Below are 22,831 nucleotides of genomic sequence, written 5' to 3'. Positions count from 1 at the left end.
TAAACGTGTAAATAGTAAATAATTATATTTTATAGCACTTGGATTAATATAAAATAGTGAAGAGTAAACAATTATAATTTTTATTTAGACCCATGGTACCAGACCGACCAATCACAGACAGTGTCCGGGCTGCTAAGCCTCGCCCATTTTGACTTGTGGTCGCGCAGATCTGTCAGTGACCGGATACGGCGTGGGGTCGGTTTGTAAACCGGTGCAAGTAACGTTAGTTTTTTGGGGATTAATTTTCTCTTCATATGTCTAGCTATAACCGTATTAGTTAGATATCGGGCGTTTTGTTACTATAATCACAGTAATGGAGGGGATGGTTTAATAACCCACAGCACGGTTCACTCTCAGTAGCTCCAGCTTCTCCCGGTCTTACCGGGTGAGTTCAACTTGCGCAGTTTGTTGCTGGACATGGCAGGCGAGTTGAAAGCGGGATTCGTGCGGCTCATGCACTATTTGCAGGACCCGCAGCACGTCGCGCGCTTCCAGCGGCTTTGCGGGGTACGCGAGACCGAACCTCGTGACAGACTTCGTAACGGGGCGCCAAGCGTTCGCCACGGGGATGTTCAGAACGGATGCGGGGATGCCACCCGCCGCAGACCAGCAGGAGCAGAGAGCGGCAGGGGGAAAGGCAGTAACGTCTTGGCGAACGGCGCTGCAGGAGAAAACGTCAACGGGCAGGCGCGGGATAAAGACGGGGTCGAGGCTCAGGGATCCGCGGTAAAGCCGTTGCGCAGAAACTCTCTCACCGGGGACGTCGGGCAGGAGTTCATCATCGACAATAAGTTTCTTTTCTACCTGTTCACGCTTGGCACTGAGCTAGGGAACGAGCTGTTCTATATCTCATTCTTCCCGTTCTTCATGTGGAACGTGGACGCGTATGTGAGCCGCCGGCTAGTCGTGGTCTGGGTGTTGGTCATGTATCTCGGCCAGTGCACGAAAGATGTGATCCGGTGGCCGAGACCTGCCTCGCCCCCGGTGGTCAAGGTGGAGATGTTCTACAACTCGGAGTACAGCATGCCCTCCACGCATGCCATGTCCGGTACCGCCATACCCTTGTGCCTTTTCCTGCTGACCTACCGTCGATGGGAGGTAAGAACATCACACCGTTCAGTGCATGAGTGTTGCGTGACTTTGCACACAGCAAACTTGTCCCCAGAAATATTTGGACACTGAAGTCACACTTTATGTACAAGTTTCATTGCATTACGTAAAAAGGTTAAAAAGGCAAGGTGCACCACAGGATACATATACTTTAGTCTCTTGTAGGACACATGAGAAAGAATTTTTAATCCAATACTGTTATCATTATCATAATTGAGGTTGTTTGGAGTATAGGGGTCACATGACTTGGTCCAAATTTTCTGTGCTCATTTTGACCTAAATCCATGGGCCTGGACATTCAGAAAATGTAGAAAGTAGTCATATAGTAATCTTACTTTTTCCAAAAAAAAAAAAAAGCTACTATTAACTATATGTTTTACTTAAGTCCAGATGATATAAAAAGTGACATGAAATTATTTTTTGCTGATCATTTTCCACTCTTGCCTGTTTTAGGGTTAAAAAAAGCCCATTTATTTTTGAAGCAAAGTTTTCAAGCAAAACACACTAAAAGTCACATTGATTGTTGGATTAAGGTTTTTGCAAAATAGTTTATCAAGTGTTAGTTCTGATGAAAAACTCAAGCAGCATTTGTTTGCAGATTCTACTTGTTTAGATATTTTGTTTAATGAATTGACATTCATACACTTTTTAAACCAATAAAGATGGTATATTGCAGTATTTATTGTTAATGATTTATCTGCACATCATCATTATTATTTTATTTATATGCACTCATAATTTTTAATCAAAAACATTAAAGGCCCCTCCCTCTTGCTGTGACATCTCATCCTTGATGAAGTGGCTAGGCAGTAAGGTTGTCCAACCAAAAAGAAAAAAAAACTTTGTGTCTGTTGAATTAATTTAATATATCTGATGCCCTTAAATTATAATTAATTTTTTATATAGTTGCTATTGTGTCCTTATTCACACTTACATAGTTTAAGTATATATTGAGAACCTACTGAATTGTTTTGTATTTTTGGAATTAAATAAAAAATAATATAATATGGCAAATGAATAAAAATAAGGCAATGGCCTACTTTTTGTTCTGAAGCAAAAACATGCTTCCATATCCAGACACCTACAGGCATTTTTACATGTTAATTAAGGCATTTTGGGGTCTTTTTTTGCTCTTTTTGTTAGTAAGCAGCACCATCCTCACCAGTTTACGAGGTTTTGCTATATTTTTTATTTTTTTTTGTGGAAATTTTCAGATGGATAGGTAAACTGGTATGCACAAGCATTTTCAAGATCTGGCTGTGCAGTCCGTCCGTTCATCTGTTAAAATCCTTTACTGCGTGGGTGTTAAAATTTCTCAAAACAATGTTCTATATTCTGTGCTGCGCTAATTGGAGGCTGAAAGGCATAGAGTGTAAATTTCCTTCACTGGGTAATGAATGAACAATGTGAAACATGAAAAACAAGATAATCCAGGGTGTACAAAAAGGTGTTACAAACATATCATTCTGTTATGTGTTGCTGCAGGTAAGAGGATTTATTACCACTGGTAAGTTTAGTAAATATATTAAAGAGTATTATAGCTCCATTTGCAGCTTATCACCACCTGATAACACCTAGATAACAAAGTAATATAATATGTGCCATTTGTTCTTCATTGCTATTTACCTTGGGGTTAGAAATGTTTACTTTCACCCTCTCCTGATTTTACAATGTCAAATCAGGAGGTCAATGTCATTTAGGCAATATTGTGATATAACCACATTATCCTGTTGTTATTGCACAGGCCCTTTAACTATCAAATGAGACTGTTCTTGAGAAATGTTGCCAACCATTACAGAATGACCTTTAGAATACACACACAACATTGAGGGGTTTGACCCTTGAAAATGCTCACACGTGTGTAACCTTTGCGCTTTGATTATCTATCTCACAGCAGATAGAACATGGCTACATTCTCATATATGAATCGCAAACTGATGATTTGGGAATTTCTGTGACTCTGTTGAGTGAGAGTTACATGATAAAATAAACTGCTGTCTCACAGTATTTATACAGTACAGTGTGTCCTAACCATTTTGTGAGCCATTTGTACAGATGCTTTGAAATCTTTAAGTCATCATTCACTTTTATAGCATGGAAAAAGCAGCTGCTTAGACATAATGCTATAAATTACTGAGTAAATTGTGAATTTTCATTTTTGGGTAGATGTATTCTCTGGTTATGTGGAGAGGCTTTTAGGGGACTCCAGTCTTTGCTGTGGGTTTTAGAGACAAGTGGCTTTGAATGTTCGAGCAAGTGTTGTTTAGTTTAGTCTTATCTTAAAGTGCTGAGATTGATTTTGGCCCACTCAGACGTGTCATTTGCTATCAGTCATCAGCAGACCTTCTGCTGGTTCACTTGATAAGCACGCTTTCTTCTTATCGCTTTCACTTCAACCATGCTTTATGTCGGTAGTCTGTTTTATTTTTATTACACTCTTCTCTTCTATCTTGCTTTTTCTTATTCTCCTCTACTTAGGGTTTCTTTTTTTGGAAAACGTTTTCTGTCTCTTCAGGTGCCATTTTATAAGATGCACACCTCAGACATAATCAGTCCATTATATCATTATTATAATTTTATCAGTGTAGATATTGGGAATACGTTGGGACCAGTGGCCGATGCTGAAAATGTATTTCTGAGTGCATGCTTCTTTCTTTTTTTTTTTTTTAGATTATTTTTGTAATGATGCGGTGGAAAAGTCCCACCACTATAATAAAATCTCATATTTTAATGTTACCCTTAGTTCATACAATACATTAAAGGGATAATCCAACTAAAAATTTAAATTCTGTCATCATTTTAACACTGAATTATTACTGATTACCTTGTGTGTGTGTGTCCAATGCCATGGAAATTTAATGGGTTTAACTCTTAGGCAATATGCAAACAGATAGAATGTATACCTTGAATGCAAAGTGAATGTAAGTTACTTTAAATAATAGCTTCTGCCAAATGTAAATGAGAGGCAAAAAATGACTGTTCAGTCATAAGTCTATGATGTCTGAGATAAGAATTTCAGGAATACTTTTAGCCATTGTCCCCTCAATATGGTTCAGTCAGTTTCTTGGGTAAGTATTTGTGTTTGTTATTTGAATTTGTGTGAAGATGCTTCAGCAGGATTAAGCAACACACAAACCACCCATGCACATATAAAATAAACTTTCTCAGTCTCTTGCTGGCTGACACTCACTGTGCATTCACAGACTCCCTCATACTGTTGTCATGGAGATTACAGCCACGTTAATAATGCAGTATACTTTGTTTACAGTCTTAGCATCAGAGGTCTAGCCTTCTATCTCACACACACCAGCATACACAGCTGGAGAAAGCTCTCACACACAAATATAGTCTATAATCAGAGGCAGATGTTCAGCATATGAGGTTAGCGAAGGCTCAGAGTCAAATGAAAGGGAGGAAAAGATCTCTGTGAGTTGGTTCAGCATGTGTTCCAGTGTCTGTGTCATGTGGTCTCAGGGCATGAGGTGTGGTCTGGATAACCAAACACGGTCTAAATCTCTATGTTTGAATCCTTGGTTTTTTAATGGTCATGTTTCTTATGTTCATCTAAATCACTTGACTCCATGTTTACCCTGCAGTTACACTGGCTACGTTTACATGCACCTAAATAATCCATTTGTAATCGGATTGACGGCTCAATCAGATTGAAAAACATTCATATAAACACCTTAATTGATCCGATTGAGCTCGATTTGAATGAAATTTCGATCGGATTGAAGGGGGTGGTTTATTACTCTTCTAATACAATAGAGCGTGCATGTATACACTCGATCGGATCGAACCACGAAACTGAAAGAACTGCGCATGTGCAATGATGCAGAAATAGCATAATGACGTATGACACACGGAACGGGCAGCTCTTCCTTTTGAATAAAGTCTTTTACAACTGTAAAGTGGAGCAGGAGAACCTTGTTTTGGATACTCATCCACAGGCAACCCGGTTTGGGCGCGGGGAGGGGCCTTTTTGTTGTTTTTTTTGCGTGATAAATATGAGCACGGTTTATATGTATATTTATCCATAAACGGGTAAATATTAATTCTGCTGTTAAAAACAAATAAAGAAACCGTGTAGGAGAGTGGTTATTATGTGCAAACAGTGAGAAACTCAATATTATCTATATGTCACTTTTCACTTTCACTATTTGTGCAGTGTGCGGCGCGCATGTAAAAAAAAATCTATTCTGATTTGAAGCTTGTGACATGTAAACTCGCACATCAACCCAATCACTTTATTTAGCGTTCATGTAAACACTACAATCAGATTCATCAGTCGTAATGAATTCAGTCCGATTGAACCAAAAAGTGTGCATGTAAATGTAGGCACTGTATGACCCCATATAAAGTTTTATAGTTAATTCGGGTAACTCTGAAATGTAAATTCAACATTCAAGTCATTTATTTTATGCATAGGCAGTGAAATGCTTTTTCTTGTGATTTGATTTTATCTTCTATTTATCGTGTCTTCTGATCTTTTGCCACGTTGCACTGCAGTAGGCAAAAGCCATGTTATGTGTTGTTCCCAACACAGCAGCATAAGCTCAACCAGTGACATGAGTTTGAGACAGAGCTTTCTGTTTGTCGACCAATAATAGTCATTATTTTTGCAATTCCAGTTGATTGATGGTAGTGGCACCGAAATTACATGCTACACATTTTAAGTGATTAAAAGTCTCTGGAGTTTTTTAAAATTGTGTAACCACTCCTGCCAAAGGAGAAATGTTCCACATAATAGACACATTTAACCGTTTTTTTTTTTTAAGTTCTCCTTTACTCTTTCATTCAGGGGATGTCTTTTGCTAGGCAAAGCAGAACTTGGAGGTTAAATGTTTGAATTTTTTTTTCCAGTTTCACTGAGCTGAAGGGAACAGCACTGAGGAAAATGTCCTGTTCCCTTTTATTATACTGCACTGAATGGAAATCCCTGAATTTAAGCAGCATTTTATTTGCTGTGTCATTTTCTTGGCAGCTGGAGCCATTTATTGTAAATCCACCACTGTACATGTTTAAAAAGAGTGCATATAAATCTCTGCTGGAGTGTTTGAACTCAGCAGTAATCTGTCTGAGAAGGATGTGAGCTGCCAAAGACGCAGATAGACTGATTGATCCCATCATCCCAATGAATGATGACTAGAACTGTGTTGCTTTTTAACCTTCATGCAAGTTTCAGCATTTTGATACATATTAATGTTTTAAAATAACCTGAGAACACAAGAACAGGTGAAACCCAAACCCTGCATACTGCATGAACTTACAATACTGTTCAAAAGTAGTTTTTTTAATAAATGTTTTTATAAAGTAATGATGTTAAATTGATCAAAATTGACAGTAAAGACATTTATGTTACAAAAGGTTTCTGTTTCAAATAAATGCTGGTCAGTTGAACTTTCTATTTAAAAAAAAAATGTATCGAAGTTATTTTGTGACTTGCGGGCTACAGAATCTCATCAAAATGGGCAATTGGGCAATATTTAGTACTCTAAAGTTTTTCTTTTCATTCTACACATCCTGCTTTAAATATTTATGCAATGTAACATTATATCTGATAAAATACAGAGAGTGTTTATGATTAAATGATATTTTTGTTAACCAGTATGGTCGGTTAAAAGTGTGGCAGCTCTTTGTTTAAAGTTTCTCTTTATCTGCCTGACCATCTTTTGCTTTGTGGGAGAGTAATTGTAGTTAAGTTGTTGTTTTATGGTGTGCTGAGGGTTTGACTTCAGTGTTTGTTGGTTGAACTGCCATTGTACCTCAGGAGGGATCAATCTGTGGACAAATGTATTATGCAAGTGGCAGTGATGCGAATAGTATCGCTCATAGATACTACCATGGACACTTGAGACATATAGATACACACCCAGAACAGATACCCTTCAGCTGAAAGCAGGTTAGCATTAGCTGTGGTGTCATGGTGACACTGGGGCAACAGCCAAACATGAGGTGTGTGTGTGTGTGTGTGTGTGCACATGTCTGCTTGCTTGTTTTTTTTTTTCTTTCAGAAAACCATCTGTGCATAAGCTGATATGTTGTTTTAAGAAGTACTTTCTACAAATCTGGTTTACTCTGTAGTACAACAACTCATGGAAATGACAGAGAGTAAGACAGATAATGTATCCTCTGGGTCCATATAATAGATGATACTGTATGTTTTCTTGCGGGCTGTTCCTCTTTTGCCATCTGCTGCAGTCATGTGTGTGCAAAAAGATAAAAGCAAATCAGTCCTATGTAATCCTTCGCTAGTAATTCATATACATTTTTAAAGCAGTTTAAAAATTAATTTTAGGTTATGACTGTGCAGTTTTTGTTGTGGATAAAATGTGAACAATGTTAACCATTTAATTAATTTCACACATAAATCAGAAAACAGTGTTATGAAAGCACACAGGTAACCAGTGGTTAACATCTATGGCAGGACTGATGAGTTTCATTGTGAAATTTTGCAAAAGTTATCTCATCACCTGAAGCATATTCTAAACTGTGTGTTTGTTTCCACAGTATCCTCTGCTGTTGGGTCTCTCTCTGGCCATCAGCTGGTGTGTCCTAGTGTGTTCGAGCCGCATATACATGGGCATGCACTCCATACTGGTAAGACAAATTAAAATAACTAAAACATAAAACATATTATTTTTTATTTAATAATAAATTGTTTAAAGATGTAATTTTTAGAGATAGACAGGGCTGTACGTTAACCTTTTTTTGCATATAGTACTGCAACCCTCTACGCACACCTTGGCAATATAATTGCCATTGGCTAGTAAATTTTTTAGTTTACTCGCCAGACCGATATACTATACTATATTACACACACATATATATTTGGTTGAATCAAATACACACACACATATGTGTGTGTATTTGATTCAACCAAATCAGCCTATCTTTGTAAAATGGCACAACTTTTTAAATCTTTAGCTTCTAAATCAGTCATTAAAGCATTATATTAGAGATGCACGATAAATATCGCACAATATTTAATGCGCATCTCGTCAGTAAAACTGGTTCTGTCATCAGTGGTAAATCTCTACACGTGCGTGCTTTCACATGGAGCAGCATTTACTGCACAGAGTCATGGTTCACTGACAAGCTGCGCAAAATATGATTGTGGTTTTGCACAGCTTGTCAGTGGACCATGGCTCTGTGTAGTAAATGCTGCTCCACGTGAAAGCACGCATGTGTAGAGATTTACCGCTGATTACAGAACTGGGTTTATTGACGAGATGCACATTAAATATCGTGCCTACATTATATTATGACAATTAAGCACTATGCAATGATAGAAAGTTAGTGATTAGAACTAAAACTTGGTAACCATGTATGAATGCATATTTGTCATTTTAAATGAACGGACTGGTGGTGATGCTTAAGATATTGTTGGTCATTTGGGGTTTCTATAAAAAATAGATAATAGTAATTATTATTAAAAGATAATAGGCTACTACTACTAATTCTACTATTATAATAACAATATACAACGCACTATGATTGATGAATTGCTGTGTTCATGAATAATAATTACATTGTGCTCAAACTGATTTCTTAAAATCCAAACAGGGACAGTAATAGATGAGCGCCAGCCAATGAGATTGCTGTTTGCACATTAGTTCCACCAACTTACCAGAGAAACGGGCATATCTTCTGTTTGTTCTTAAAAGTTAAATAATTCTAAATGAAATCTGTTATTTTGAAGGAAAATACAACAAAGAATATCGTTTACATGTAGCTTGTCAATAAAGCGTGGCATGTAAGACTCTCGCTCTCTTTCTTTGCATGTGTGAGAAACAGCGCTATCACCAAAGCGACGGCGAGTTGTGCACCTTCACACTAGAGTTTACGGTACGTCAAATACAGGTACGCTGCGGATCCATTGAGATGAACTGAAATAGTACAGATTGCTTAATAGAGAGCGAAACTCTGAAGCGCACAGTCAGAGTGTTTGGCGACGGCGAGTGAAAATAAAATATCTTTGCTAAACTTGTAATTAGCTTCTAACACACACACACACACACCTGCGAATAAAATCTTAGAATTTATTAGCCAATGGCTAATGATAGACATGTAGTCGTCCGGACTGAAGATTCAGTCACTGCATTATACATATGTGAGTGATTTACTCTTTGAGGGTTTTTGAGGGTTTTTGAGGGTTGCACTGGTGCTACAGAGGTTGAAAGGTTTGTAGCACAGGACACACAATTGTAGCACAAGAATAAAACATGTTACCATCTCTGAAAACAACAAGTAGTGCAGTTCATCACTTATACAGGACATTAATGTTCTAATATTATTACTATGTAAAAACATTAAACAAAATAAGAAATATGACTATTGTAATAACACCGTTTCGTTATAATATACATAACATAGTATTTAAGAATAAATATAATTATTACATCATTGTATTTTACGGAAAACTGCAAGGTGACCCGTTAATATGCAGGGGGCCTCAACTATAAATCACTAGAAAGGTCTAAGGTTTTGTTATAAAATATTAAATTATCATGATAAAAAAATCTGACAGTAATTTCTTTATTTTTGTCAGGAAATCTTATGCATCCACTGAGAAAAAAAAATAACTCCTATACACTTCTCTACACTGGAGAAAAATTTATGGATATGGATGTTTACTTACAATTCCTTTATAGAACACTGTTATTTTTCCTATTTTTACCCAAAATAGGGTGTTGTGAGCATTAGTAAGTATACACGTAATGTAATGTCGTAGTCAGAGGGCGCTCTCGCACAGAAACTCCACAAGTGAGACTCACAGAAGTAGTCTTACTTATGACGTTCCAGGAAATCCATCATATGGACAAGGCAAGACATCAAGCTATAGTGTGGTGGAACTATGACATCACATTGTAGGCCAATCGGCTATAAGCTAGGGCTGCACGATTATGACAAAAATCATAATTGCCGATTATTCCCTTGAAATTGTCATTTCAATAATTAATTACGATTATCACAATTTACATTGAATGATGTTTCTATTTTGTTTTATATGTTTATGCCGTTGTTTGATGCAACTGCATGCCATATTTTTATATGAAAATAAACAAGCTGAAAAAACTCTAACTGAAAAACTTTTAGTGCTTTTCTATAGTATAAAGCCTCAAATGTCAACTATACATTGGATTGGTTTCTTCTTTAAATTAGGCCTATAAAAAAGTAAAAATATGAATGGTATTATAATGTTATACTAAAATTAAAATAATAGGAAAAACCCTTAAGATAACATGTAGAAAGAAAAAACACATCTTAAGCACACAGAATAACATAAGTGGACTTTGAACGATTAATTGCTGCTTTGAACGATTATGTAATTGTGGCATCCATGATTGTAATCGCGATTAGAAATTCGAGCATCACACAGGTTCCCTCGACAAAAAGCCAATAGGATTTTTCCATAGGCCTTTGAATTATTGTAAAAAAAAAAAAAAAAAAAAAAAAGCTCTGTGTTCAACCATAGTTTATGATACTTTCTCACCTTCAACATCACCACCACCATGCTTCCGACAACTTTTTCAAACTTATTTTTAGAAACATAATCATTGAAAAGGATTTACTCTGTGGAAGAATTTTAATCCACGTTGAATGAACCTTTTCATATAAAAACTGAAATAAATACAAAACTAGAGCCAAACTAAAACCGAAATGAATAATTAATAATGAATAGTAAGTAGTGAATAAATGAAATAATCATAACAACTAAAGCACAAATGAAAGCACATATTTTTGTACATTTCGAAATAAAGTTGAAAATATGAATATTTTAATTTTAAAGCATGACTCCACGTAGTATTCAATACAATTCTAGTGCATTTAATCTATTAAAAACATCAGAGTGAGCAAGTTTTTGGATATGGACAGATTACATTTATTTTTGTTAATAAAGTACTGCATTTCAGCTATCATTTTGCTAGGGTGGTTACACAAAATGTTATTTTATCCTTGCTTCTAGAAAATTCTCAATATTTCTGCTTTCTAACAGCTTCATGTGGCCGACTTAATCAAACTCCCAAAACCCATTGACTCTGGGACACTAGAACTGGAAGTGCTGAAATGCAACCCACTCTTTGGTTGTAGCTGAGTAAAATGCAGATAGATTCTTTCTACCCAATGAAACATCAATACAATATACATACAATTTCGGCAATATATAGTTTATCTGTGTTCTTTAAGTCATCTCGGGTATCTTTAAAAGAATAAAGTATATTTATAATGCAGTGTTAGTCTACTTGGCCTTCTATCACTGTATAGAATACTATAAAATAGCATGATTTCTGCCTCATCTCTGATATGAAAGCACGTCAGATCACAAAAGGAAGTTATTTCAAACACTCGACTGATGTCATCCACCTTATTTTTAAATGCAGAAGTAAGCCGTTTTCTGTGAATGTGTGAGACTTCCAGTTCAGTAGCTGCTGTAGGAAAATAGCAAAAAGAAAGTACAGTAAAGGGTAAAACTGTTTGCACTCAGTCCTTTGTCGTGGACTGACGACCCAACAGTTCTCCCTTTGATGAAATATTTTATTTACCCTATAAAAAAACAACTGAAGAAGTAACTTAAGTGCATGTTTGTGAAAGTTTAGTTTGCCTCATATGTGAGCTGGGACTCTGCCTCCTGAGCATTGTTTTGCAAGGCTACTTTTCTCCACAACAACTTCGATTTCTTACCCCGACATAGTGAACTACTTTGTTTTTTTCGCCAAGCTCATACACAAGTTCTGTTTGGTTCAGTGGCATTATTCAGTGCCACCAGCACGGCTGACTTCCTGATTGATGACGTGTCGTGAAAACACCTGTGTCATGTCGTGCACTTTACAGCCCTGATACAAGATAAATTTGTACTATATCGATATCACATACTGTTATATTTAATCTTGCATGCTATTTCTGCTATTTGCAGATTTGGATACTTCTGCTGTTATCTAATGCTCACTTAATGTTCATCTTTAAATTAAATGAATATCCATTAAATTATATTTATTAAAGAATATCCATTTTTCATACTGTATATCAGTGGTTCTCAACTCCAGTCCTCGGGACCCACTGCTCTGCACATTTTGTTTGTCTCCCTTATTTATCGCACCTGATTCAGATCATCAGCTCATTAGGAGAGAGATCCATGAACTGAACTGAGTGTGTCAGATTCAGAAACATTCAAAATGTGCAGAGCAGTGGGTCCCGAGGCCTGGAGTTGAGAATCACTGCTGTATATTATAATGTTGTGATTCCTAAATTCACTTGTAGCATTAAAAGCTACTGTCTTTAGCTTTCAGGTAAATTTTTTACAAATAGCATAGAATTTTAACATGTGACATTTATCAGTTATCAGCCAAAACATGAAAATAAATGTCAGCTTGTTGGTGTCGTTTAAACCTTGAAAATCACACTTATGAAGACTGCCAATTTCATAAAGGCCAGGAAAAGTTGTGAGGTTCCTCGTGGGGTGTTTATGCATGTTATTGTTTGTTTATCTATGTTTGTATGTCGATGTTATGTGTGCTGTGTGTGTATTTGTTTTAAGGCAGTCACACTGGGAAGAAAAAAATCCCTGGTGTTTCTTTACTGGGCCGGATAATTGCCAGCAGTAGTGTGTATTTGTGTGTGGATGCAGGTCAATTTAATATGTAAGGGAAAATGTACATCCAGCCGGTTGATATCACAGAATAACTTCGACAAGGTGATCAGGACCCCGACTAGAAGCGGAGGGGTCTTCTATCACCCTGAAGGGGGTTATTCTGCGATAACCACCGGCTGGATGTACATTATCCTACTTATTACGCGGCTGCTTGCCACATAAGTAAATAATTAGACACAGAATATTGATTTGAAATATTTGAACGCAAAGCTTCTGTGAAGACAGCAGTTGTGAGCAGGTGGCAAGTTCAAACTTGATGGACATTTAAGAAATACGGTGCAGTCATACCACTTATTACACAACATTTCACCATATAAATAAAGATGGTAAAAGATATTGATTAAGGACGAATATTTTTTTAAATCTTACCAAAACAAAGTGTACAAATCAATCGTCACAAAATGGCAGCAGCTGAAAACGAGAGAGCGAGTCCCTGATACCAGGATGACATAATTAAATAATTGTACACATATATTGAATTGAGTTTTAATATTTTATTAGCTAACCAAACTCAAAGCTTCCATGAAGAAAAACTGTTCCTAGCAAGAGTATAGTGCTTACTTCAGTTACTCGGATGAGCCTGTGTTATCAGCTTTTACCGGTTTTTATCAAGGGATAACAAACCTTGGAATGTCACGACTGACCAATCAGAATCAACTATTCCAAAGAGCCATGTATTCAGTCCTTATAAAACATTTAGCCTTTTTAATGGAAAATCACACATGACTTGAATAGTAAATGTATTTGTGTGACCTGAGGCTAAATAGACTGTAAGCAGCCTGGTTTAACTACATCCATCTGTTTGGGTCTCATGTTGCCTGATGCTGCCTCAAAATCCACATTCATCATAAGCATGTATCATGCACTTGTACAAGTCTCGTTACAGTAACAAACAGTGTAATTTTGCAAAATGATTTCATCTGTTGCTGAGGTGTCTGTCTGGATGACACGTAATTTCCTCAGTCCTGAAAATTTGGTGTTTCGTCTGGGTTTTCTGTTCCATGCCTGCTTTAAGCAGTAATGTCACACTCAGGGTGACCTCATCCATCTGGTCGCCCTGTTGGGGTGATGAGTGGCTGTTGCCCTAGAGATTGTTCCCTTGGCAACTGTGGGATTGTCTTAACACTCATATTCACAAGACAAAAAAGGGATTGTGAAACCAACCAAATGACACAGTCTTTGGGAAATGTTATGGCCAAATAAAATTTTATTAAAATGATTATTCATTGTTATTGATTGCCTGTTAAATCAGAGCTAATGTTTTAATATGCTAATATATCAATTAAGAAAAGTTTTTTTTAAAAGTTGAACTTACATTAATTTTACATGGCTTTCTAAAACATGCCGCTCTCTTGTGCGAGACATGCAAGATGATGTGATAAATATGCATTCTGTGTGAACGGCTTGGTTTCATTTTTGATGTAAACAACATCTTCTCCACACTGATGCTCTTGTTTTCTGCAGTATTTTGAATGAACAACGTAGCAGCGCCGCATCTAGTGGGTTCAACTGGATAGGCTAACAAAAGCATTAAAATGCAGTGACACTTATATCGTCATTGCATCTTATGTGCCACTGAAAAGGCTGCCTGATGGCTGATGTAGACCTAAAAAGAATGTGGAATATGCAGTGACACTTATATCGTCATTGCATCTTATGTGCCACTGAAAAGGCTGCCTGATATATATATATATATATATATGTATATATATATATGTATATATGTATATATATATATGCTGTATATATGTATATATATATATATATGTATATATATATATATATATGTATGTATATATATTTTTATATATATGTATATATGTATGTATGTATATGTATATGTGTGTGTATATATATGTATATGTATATATGTATATATATGTATATGTATATATGTATGTGTATGTATGTATGTATATGTATATGTATGTATATATATATGTATATATGTATATATATGTATATATATGTATGTATATATATATATATGTATAATGTATTTATTGTATTTTTGTATTAATATATATGTATATATATATATATGTATATATATATATATATATATTTAAATTGACAGTTTCAAGATCCAAAGTAATACTAATCTTTTAAGAATTGTAATTAAGTTGTCAACTTTTCTTTTATTTTTGGTAACCCATACTCGGAATTGGGGCTCTGCATTAAACCCATCCAAGTGCACACACACAGCAGTGAGAAGTGAACACACCGTGAACACACACCCGGAGCAGTGGGCTGCTATAGCCAGTGCCCGGGGAGCAACTGTGGGTTCAGTGCCTTGCTCAAGGGCACTTCAGCCATGGGTATTGAGGGTGGAAGAGAGCGCTGTTCATTCACTCCCTCCCACCTACAACTCCCGCCAGCACCGAGACTCGAACCAGCGACCTTCGGGTAACTAGTCCAAGTCTCTAACCATTAGGCCACAGCTGCCCAAACCTTTTTAAGCTTTTATCTCTAGCTTTGATTCATTTCTCTCTATTGTAATGTCATTTTTAGCCTTTTACTGAGTTTCATGATGTGTTTGCATACACAAAAGTGGTTTACTGATGGAGACTGTTTGATCTGATTGTCACACTAGTTGAAGAATCACTAAACCGACTGAAAAGAGATAGGATAATCTCACTCATTCAGTCATGCACATGCAAAAAGAGTAAACCCATGTTGAACAGCAGGTGTGAAAAATGAGCCCATAATGGTTAATGACTGATAGATGAGAGAAAGAGGTGTGGCATATCTCTGAAGACAGTGTTTCTGTCCTTTTGAGCATATTTTGAAAATATCCAAACAAATGTACTTGGGGTCCACATTGAAAACAGCTTCATAAAGGGACTTAATGGTTTCTGTTTTTACATCTACAAATGCTGAAAGGCCAATTCTGAGGTTAGGGATTAGGAGTAGGTTTAGGGTTAAGTGTGTGCGTGTGTGACTGAAGGGGAGTTTGTGGTCTCTGTGGAATCTCTCGCTCAGTGCTGAAGTATTCTGACATTAGACGTCTCCCACAAGTCTTGCTATCTGTTAAACACACATGAACTGTGTTTAAGACAAGAATGTAGTTAATTGTCCTTTTGCTATGCAAAACTGAATAATTTTACCCCTTGCCCTCTGCCATTTTCTGAGACAAGTTTTACCTTTTTCTAATGTAAGTATCTGGATCTTTGCAAATTTATGAGAATGATGAAAAAAATGATAAGGAGAGGGTACAAGAGATCATTTTTAAATTTTACAAATCTTGTGACGTTTGTAATTTATATATTCCCTTAAAAAGGAGCGGCAGATAAAATACTTTGCATTGTTAAAATTTATTGCGGACCACTTAAGAATAATATTTAATCAATTCCCACTTAATGAGCGCATAGTAAATCTAAGTCCTCAGTTTATATGGAATGTTCTGAAAAGGTTGTCTGTGGTTAGTAACAGCAGTGAGAGGGTGGAGACTAGTGAAGGTAGAAATACAGACAGCAGCTGTTTGTTTAAATTAAGTAATTTAATCATAAATTCATTTTTTGTAATTCCATAGAGTTGCTTGTATGAGTTATCAATCTTTTTCAGTCTCAGTATAAAGGCCTGTTCATACCATGATGATATTTGCTGTGGAAATTGGGTGTGATAAACATTTTAATTTGAAAAAAAAACATGGTTGTTAATGCATCTGTTCAGACCAACATGAACATTCACATGCCATCAGTGTCACTGAATTATTTTTTTTTTATCTTAAATTGTTTTTATTTTCATCTCAATGCTAGACCAATAAGATTTGCGCATTTGGTCACATGCCCAGAGCTGCCGCTTCTACCTCTGCTTTTCTAAAAGTGCCACCTACTTTCAGAGAGTGAGTTTGCATTTTCATTCAGCTTGTCTGCAGTTTTTTACACACTGGTCCGAACAGACAAAACACATGAGAAAATCAGAACAAATTTTGGTTCCAAACATTTGGGTTAGTGTGAACAGGTATTTATTTCCCCTGTTGTTCCTCTTTTTCCTTTGCACCTGCCATTCTTGTTTGTAACAACGTATTCAGAATGACATTTGTTTATTAATAGGTCAAACTTCCTCTACAGATTTACAGGGTTTTTCCTGGGTCAAAATTGGTCTTCGGTGGTGGCTGACCGACATGGTCATCCACACACAGCAAAGAGTACCCTAGTACCCACATGATCTGCAAGCCCAATATTGACAATAAATGTTACATTTAAAATAAATACAAGAAACAGTTTGTGATTTTTTTTTTTCTTAACCTATTTATTCATGAAAAAACGATCACTGTCAGGCTAGATAGTAAAAGAAAGCGATTACAACTTATTTTACATGTTGACATCATCGATACCAAAGTATATTTGAAATGTCAAAGGTATCACAATTTATCTATTTACAAATTATGCAATTATCAGACACAGATATTACCTGTCACTCTCACTGTCATCCTTTCTTGCCCTCTTTGCAAAAAAAGCTGTGATTTTTCCACGACTGGCTTTCATAGTTTTGAAACATAAAATCCTTTTTTGATACATCTAATAATTTTTTTAGTATAATCATATCAATTAAAAAGTACCATTAAAAACGTAGCATCAAAAGGTGTAATAGTGTAATTTTTTACCATATAAAATGTAATAAAATTAGCAGCTAGCTAGCAACAGCTTGCTTTGTGCTTTGACCTAGTTTCATCTCACTCCAGTCTAACTTTAAACTAAATGATTTTATAGGTAATTTACTACACATTGTCAAACGCCTATACATACTGTGGATTATTAAGGATAAATTTGACTAAACGCTCTTGCTAAATGGGGTAAGCACACTTACGTTCTCATTTCATACATTCATGTGTATGTTCTTCTAAGAAGTGATGATTTGTTATACACCGGTTCAGACACTGACGGGCAGACCGATTGCTTTAACCATTCATTATAATGAATCGGCTCAAAGGAGTCATTAGGTCGCGAATCGGACTTTAGCGGATGTGTTGTGTGGGAATCCTGGCTGTTAGGACATCGCGAAAGATTTGTCAACACACACACACACTCAACACACACACACACACACACACACACACACACACACACACAAAACACTTCATAACTGGATAGATTTTTTTTTTTTTTTTTTTTTCGTTTATTTAAAGTTATGTCAGCTGCATGTGCGGAATGCTTGTCACAAGTTGTAAGAGAAGATAAGGAAACTTCTTATTTTTTGACTGCAGTTCACACCCAGCGGTAATTCAGCGAAAATATTCTCCGAATGCACCACGTGAAACATGGATTCGGTCTTCCGACCTTTAGGATCAGATGATTTTGATGTGAGGGAGAGAGCAAAGACTGAACTGAAGACGGAGAGTGCGGTCGCGGGGGTGGGGCGCTGTGCTCATTCTCTCCGTCACTCCTTCTGTAGCCTGCTTCACTCACAAAACCCAATTACACATCAAATAAGGCTTTGGCAGGACAAAAATTTGTTTTGGCGGCCGCCAAAAAATTTTCAATGTAGGAAAAACCCTGGATTTACATGTCAAATAAGGTGATATTCAAATATGTAGATCCTCTATATCAGCCTCTTTCAAATGTAAATTACCTTTTGTTTTTTTTAATAACGTCTTTGGGTCCACTTTCTGTGGTTTGCTGTTGATATATATATATTTTGTATGCTCTCCAGGACATCATTGCTGGTTTTCTGTTCAGTTTGCTGATCCTGTTGGTCTTCAGTCCTGTTCTGGACATCATCGACACCTTTAACCGCATGCATCCCTACGCCCCGCTCATCATCATCTCCCTTCACGTAGGACTAGGCCTCTTCTCCTTCACCTTGGACACCTGGAGCACCTCACGTGGCGACACTGCCCAAATCCTGGGCTCCGGGGCAGGTATCGCCTTGGCATCCCACATCAACTACCACCTCGGCCTTTTGCCAGACCCACCTGCATCAGCGTTGCCTCTTCAGCCTCCATCTTTCACCCTCAGCCTGATCGGACTCTGTCTGGTCCGCTTTCTCCTCGGTGTCATCATTCTCTTAGCTACCAGAGCCGTAATGAAGGCTCTCACCATCCCGCTTGTCTGCTGGCTTTTTGGGATCCCCAGCAACGATGTTCGGAAAGCCAGGCAGCACATGGAGGTGGAGCTGCCGTATCGTTATATCGTCTACGGAACAGTGGGGTTAAATGCGCTTTTCCTTGTGCCTTTCCTGTTTGCACATGTGGGCCTGTTGTGATTAGATGCAAAAAACACCAATTCTTTCGACCAATAAGAGCCCAATTGGACTGCAGAGGCAACTCCATTTGAATCAATGATTGGATGGAACTAATGCCAATCATGTACACTGTGCTGCACCTTCCAGATGCTCCTCAAATGTGTTTTCCATCATTTACACTGTAGTTTATCAGATGTTCTATTCAAAACACCTGTTTGGTGTTGATCCAGAGAATATTGTTTTTTTCTATACAGTTCTATTTACAGTACAGTAGCATATCTATCAGATTCTATTCTTATCTAAAATGTAAAACTTTTGTATCCTACGGTGTTTGTTATATTTTTCGCAAGCAATACAGCATTTTTGCTATTTATCAAACTTGAGAGGAATTTTGACCAATCTTTTGACAAGTTTTGTTCATGCCACAGTAGGAGGACTCAAACTCTTGCATCAAGAGTTGACTGAAATTTCTCTTTTTGAAGGTGTGACTCATGCAAAATCTCTACGATGAATAGGCTGGAACTGATGCCAGCATTTATATTTCTTATGTTTGCGAGATTTGAATCTGAAATCTCAGATGTTAAAAGAAAAGGCCAGCGTTGGAAACAGCATTGATCTTTGTAGTCATTATGTTGCAGTTTATTGAGATGTTTAATTTCAGATCTAAAGCAAGTTGGACTATTTCTCCAAAGACCTTTGTAATGATAGAAGCTTTAAACGGATAGTTCATACAAAATTACAATTCTGTCATTCACTCACCCTCATGTTCATTAATTGACATTAATTCTTCTGTGGAGCACAAGAAAATATTTTGAGAAATGTCTTTTTGTGCATATAATGGAAGTCAATGGGCTTTAATTTGGTTCCCAACATTTCCAACTTGTTGTCCACAGAGAAAGTAAGTCGCACAGGTTTGGAATGACATAAAGGGGTGAGTAAATAATGACAGAATTTTCTTTTCTTTCACTGTCCGTTTAACTGACCACTCAAATAGTTTCTCTAGGCATTAAAACGTGTTGATGATGCACTCGTGATTTACTCTGAATATTGTTTATTATTTGATTTTTTGTTCTTATATTAAATACATGTCAGGGAGTCTGGCTCGTGATCAGAATTTTATTAGATCTTAAATCTCAGTCTGCTTATATTCCCTGTAAGTTGCTGGTTAGAATATGGTAAGGTGTGTGTGTGTGTGTGTAAATATGTGCAGTGTTGATTGCAAAGAAAAGCAGCACTAGACTAATAAATGCTTTCTCTTAGCATTTAGCAGTGTGTTTTCAGTCAGGTTGAAACACGCGTAAATGTCAGGTTTGTCACTCAGCCTATGAATAATAAATAAATGATAGTCATAAAATGATAGTTAAGGTTGTGTTTGATGTATAGTTAAGATGAATTTGTGGTACTGATTTAAATGCACTTCCCAGATTGCACTGCTCTGCTGCCTGCTGTTGTGCATATCGCTGCGATGATCTTATAATAGGTAAGGCTTATTGCATGACACTGCTGTGTGCGTGTTAATACTCTTCCTGTGGCCTTGTGTGTCTTTGTGCACACTTAAGTTCCTTTTTTGCTGAAAGAGGTGGTTTCCCAACTCATCACTTCTGTAAACAGGATTGTTTAGGAACCTCTGAATGATGAGACAACCAGTTACTCTTCTCAGCTCAGAGCAATGCTGACCTTTGACCCTAGAACAATGCAGATCTATGTAATTTTAAGGTTAGAGGTTATAAGGAAGAAGCAAAGTTGCTTTCTGGACCAATTGGGCTTGTTCCTTACCGCGTGGTTCCATAATGTTTGGATAGCAGTAGGTAGATTGTAGCATTTTTCTCAGGCCTGTGTTCTAGTACTCTGTCATGTGTTAATGACAAAATATGAGTGCTTTCAGTAGTTGTAAATCCATTACGTAGGTTAGTTTTTCCCTTTTCAGCAATACACTGAATCTGCAGATTTTCAAAAGATTGGATTGCATATCATTCAAAAAGCTCAAGACATGCTGTAGCCCTTTCTTGTTTATTTAATGTTTTATAACAGTATTTTAATATCATTTGATAACTTTAACAACAAAAAGGTAGTACTCCCAGGTCATTTTACCTCATTTTGCCATGTCTAAATGAAAACAATTCCCCTATAATCAGCACCAAATGAAGAAAAAGGCAGCAGAGTCTGTGTGGTCCTGCTCATGACCTAGATTGATCTCCTGAGAAACTGGTCCAGTGGTGGAGTTTTCATTTTAAAGTGCTTTATTTCCTTTGATTTGGTTTTCTGTGGTTTACTGGAAATAACACTGCTTCTTTTGAATAAGCAGATCTGATTTGGATACCACACAGTGCCTTTAATGTAAATGTCTGCAATGTTTGATAAGCACAGACAATTATTCCCATCTGTTTCTTTTCCATTCTTCTTTCATGCAAATGGAGCATTTGACAAACTTTAAACTTAAGTGGAACATTCTGAATCAGAATGAAATTAAGCAAGTTTAAATTGGAGTAGGAAATTACTAAAACAAATAGAAATACATTAAAACTTAATATTTAAAAAAACTAAATGACAAAAGCACAAAATTAAATTGAAACCTCAAAATATAAAAATAAAAACTAATTCAAAATATTTGTAAATACTGTAATAACATAAAAAAAAACTAAAATGAGACTGGGTTTATCTGTGATTAGCTCTACATTTTTTACCGTTTTTTTTTTTTTCTTTTTTTTTCAGAAAAAAAGAAAAAAGTTGCATGTGTCATTTATCCTCCACTGGTGTTCACTTTGCTGTCATAACCATTTCATAAATATATTACAGAAATGTAACATTTGTCTCATTTGAACAGACACCCTCCCAATGCTTTGGATGTTTATTTCAATGTGAAATCACTTGTTGGTTGGATTGTTTAAAATGTCTGTTTGGTTGTTTTGCTACTAACTGTGTTTTTCATTGTCATTTTTCAGTCTCTGTACCAAATATGTCCCAGAAGCTTTGGATACTGTATGCGTGTTTGTGTAAACTGTTCTTTTTGGAGTTCTGATTCTCCTGTGTGATATTAATCTTGGTCTTTTTGATTTCCTTTTTGATGATCTGTAAGTACAGATGACTTTGCCATCTCTACGTATTAGTGGAGGCATTCTGAAGGTGTTAAGAGCTCTGTGTAGTTGCATTATAAAACTATTGACAAAACAAAAGTCTGCTGACCTTCATCCAGCACTTCACACTGGAAGAATCAAACTCCCACATGGCTAAAAATGTAATGCACAAATGACCAACCAAGTCGACGCCGTTTGCCTCATGGTAAGTGTGTCAAGTCGTTGACATATAGCACAACTGTGCTCACAGCGACCAGAGTTCGATTCCCATCTTGAGGTCCTTTGCTGATCCTGCTCCCCTCTCTACACTGTGCTCTCAAAATAAAAAAGGCACAAAAAGCCCATAAATATAACACAAATGACCAACCTAGAATTTAGTGTTTATAAGGAGACCCGTGCCCTTATGTTAATAAAATGACTTAATAAATTTTTTTCATAGAAATTGTTATCTGATTATCTTTATTGTTTCCTACATCATTACGTTTGAATATAATGCTCAATAAAAAGAAAAAGGCTATTACTTTGGACTGTTTCTGAAGAAAAAAAAATAAAGAAATGGCATCTTATGAACAGAATTGTATGACTGGGTTTGATAAACACACATTTGCTCAGTAATTGTTCCACATGAAGCTGAAGTGTTCCTGCTGAGATCAATGATTTCTGTGTAATGCCTGAAATATTGATGTACATGTTTGAGCAATCCTGAGCATGTTTAGTCAGATAGATTTGTCCTGGCAGTTCACGTTACAAAAAAACTCTTCCTTTCACTTTTTAGTCATGTAAGATGTAGTAATTAGAAAAATGAGCA

General features: G+C 36.5%; 1 protein-coding gene across 1 annotated transcript; it reads left to right on the top strand.

Annotated features, from left to right (window-relative positions):
• Positions 1–156: 156 nt before the first annotated feature.
• On the top strand, positions 157–22,465 carry LOC109073161 (sphingosine-1-phosphate phosphatase 1-like). The gene is made up of 3 exons (XM_042769347.1): positions 157–1,098; positions 7,621–7,710; positions 18,419–22,465. Exons 1-3 carry the CDS (start codon positions 418–420, stop codon positions 18,968–18,970), a joined length of 1,323 nt encoding a protein of 440 aa, XP_042625281.1. The 5' UTR covers positions 157–417; the 3' UTR covers positions 18,971–22,465.
• Positions 22,466–22,831: the final 366 nt, after the last annotated feature.

Source organism: Cyprinus carpio, chromosome A13 (genome assembly GCF_018340385.1).
Source record: "Cyprinus carpio isolate SPL01 chromosome A13, ASM1834038v1, whole genome shotgun sequence".
Lineage (NCBI taxonomy): Eukaryota > Metazoa > Chordata > Actinopteri > Cypriniformes > Cyprinidae > Cyprinus > Cyprinus carpio.
This window is presented reverse-complemented; position numbering and strand designations above follow the sequence as displayed.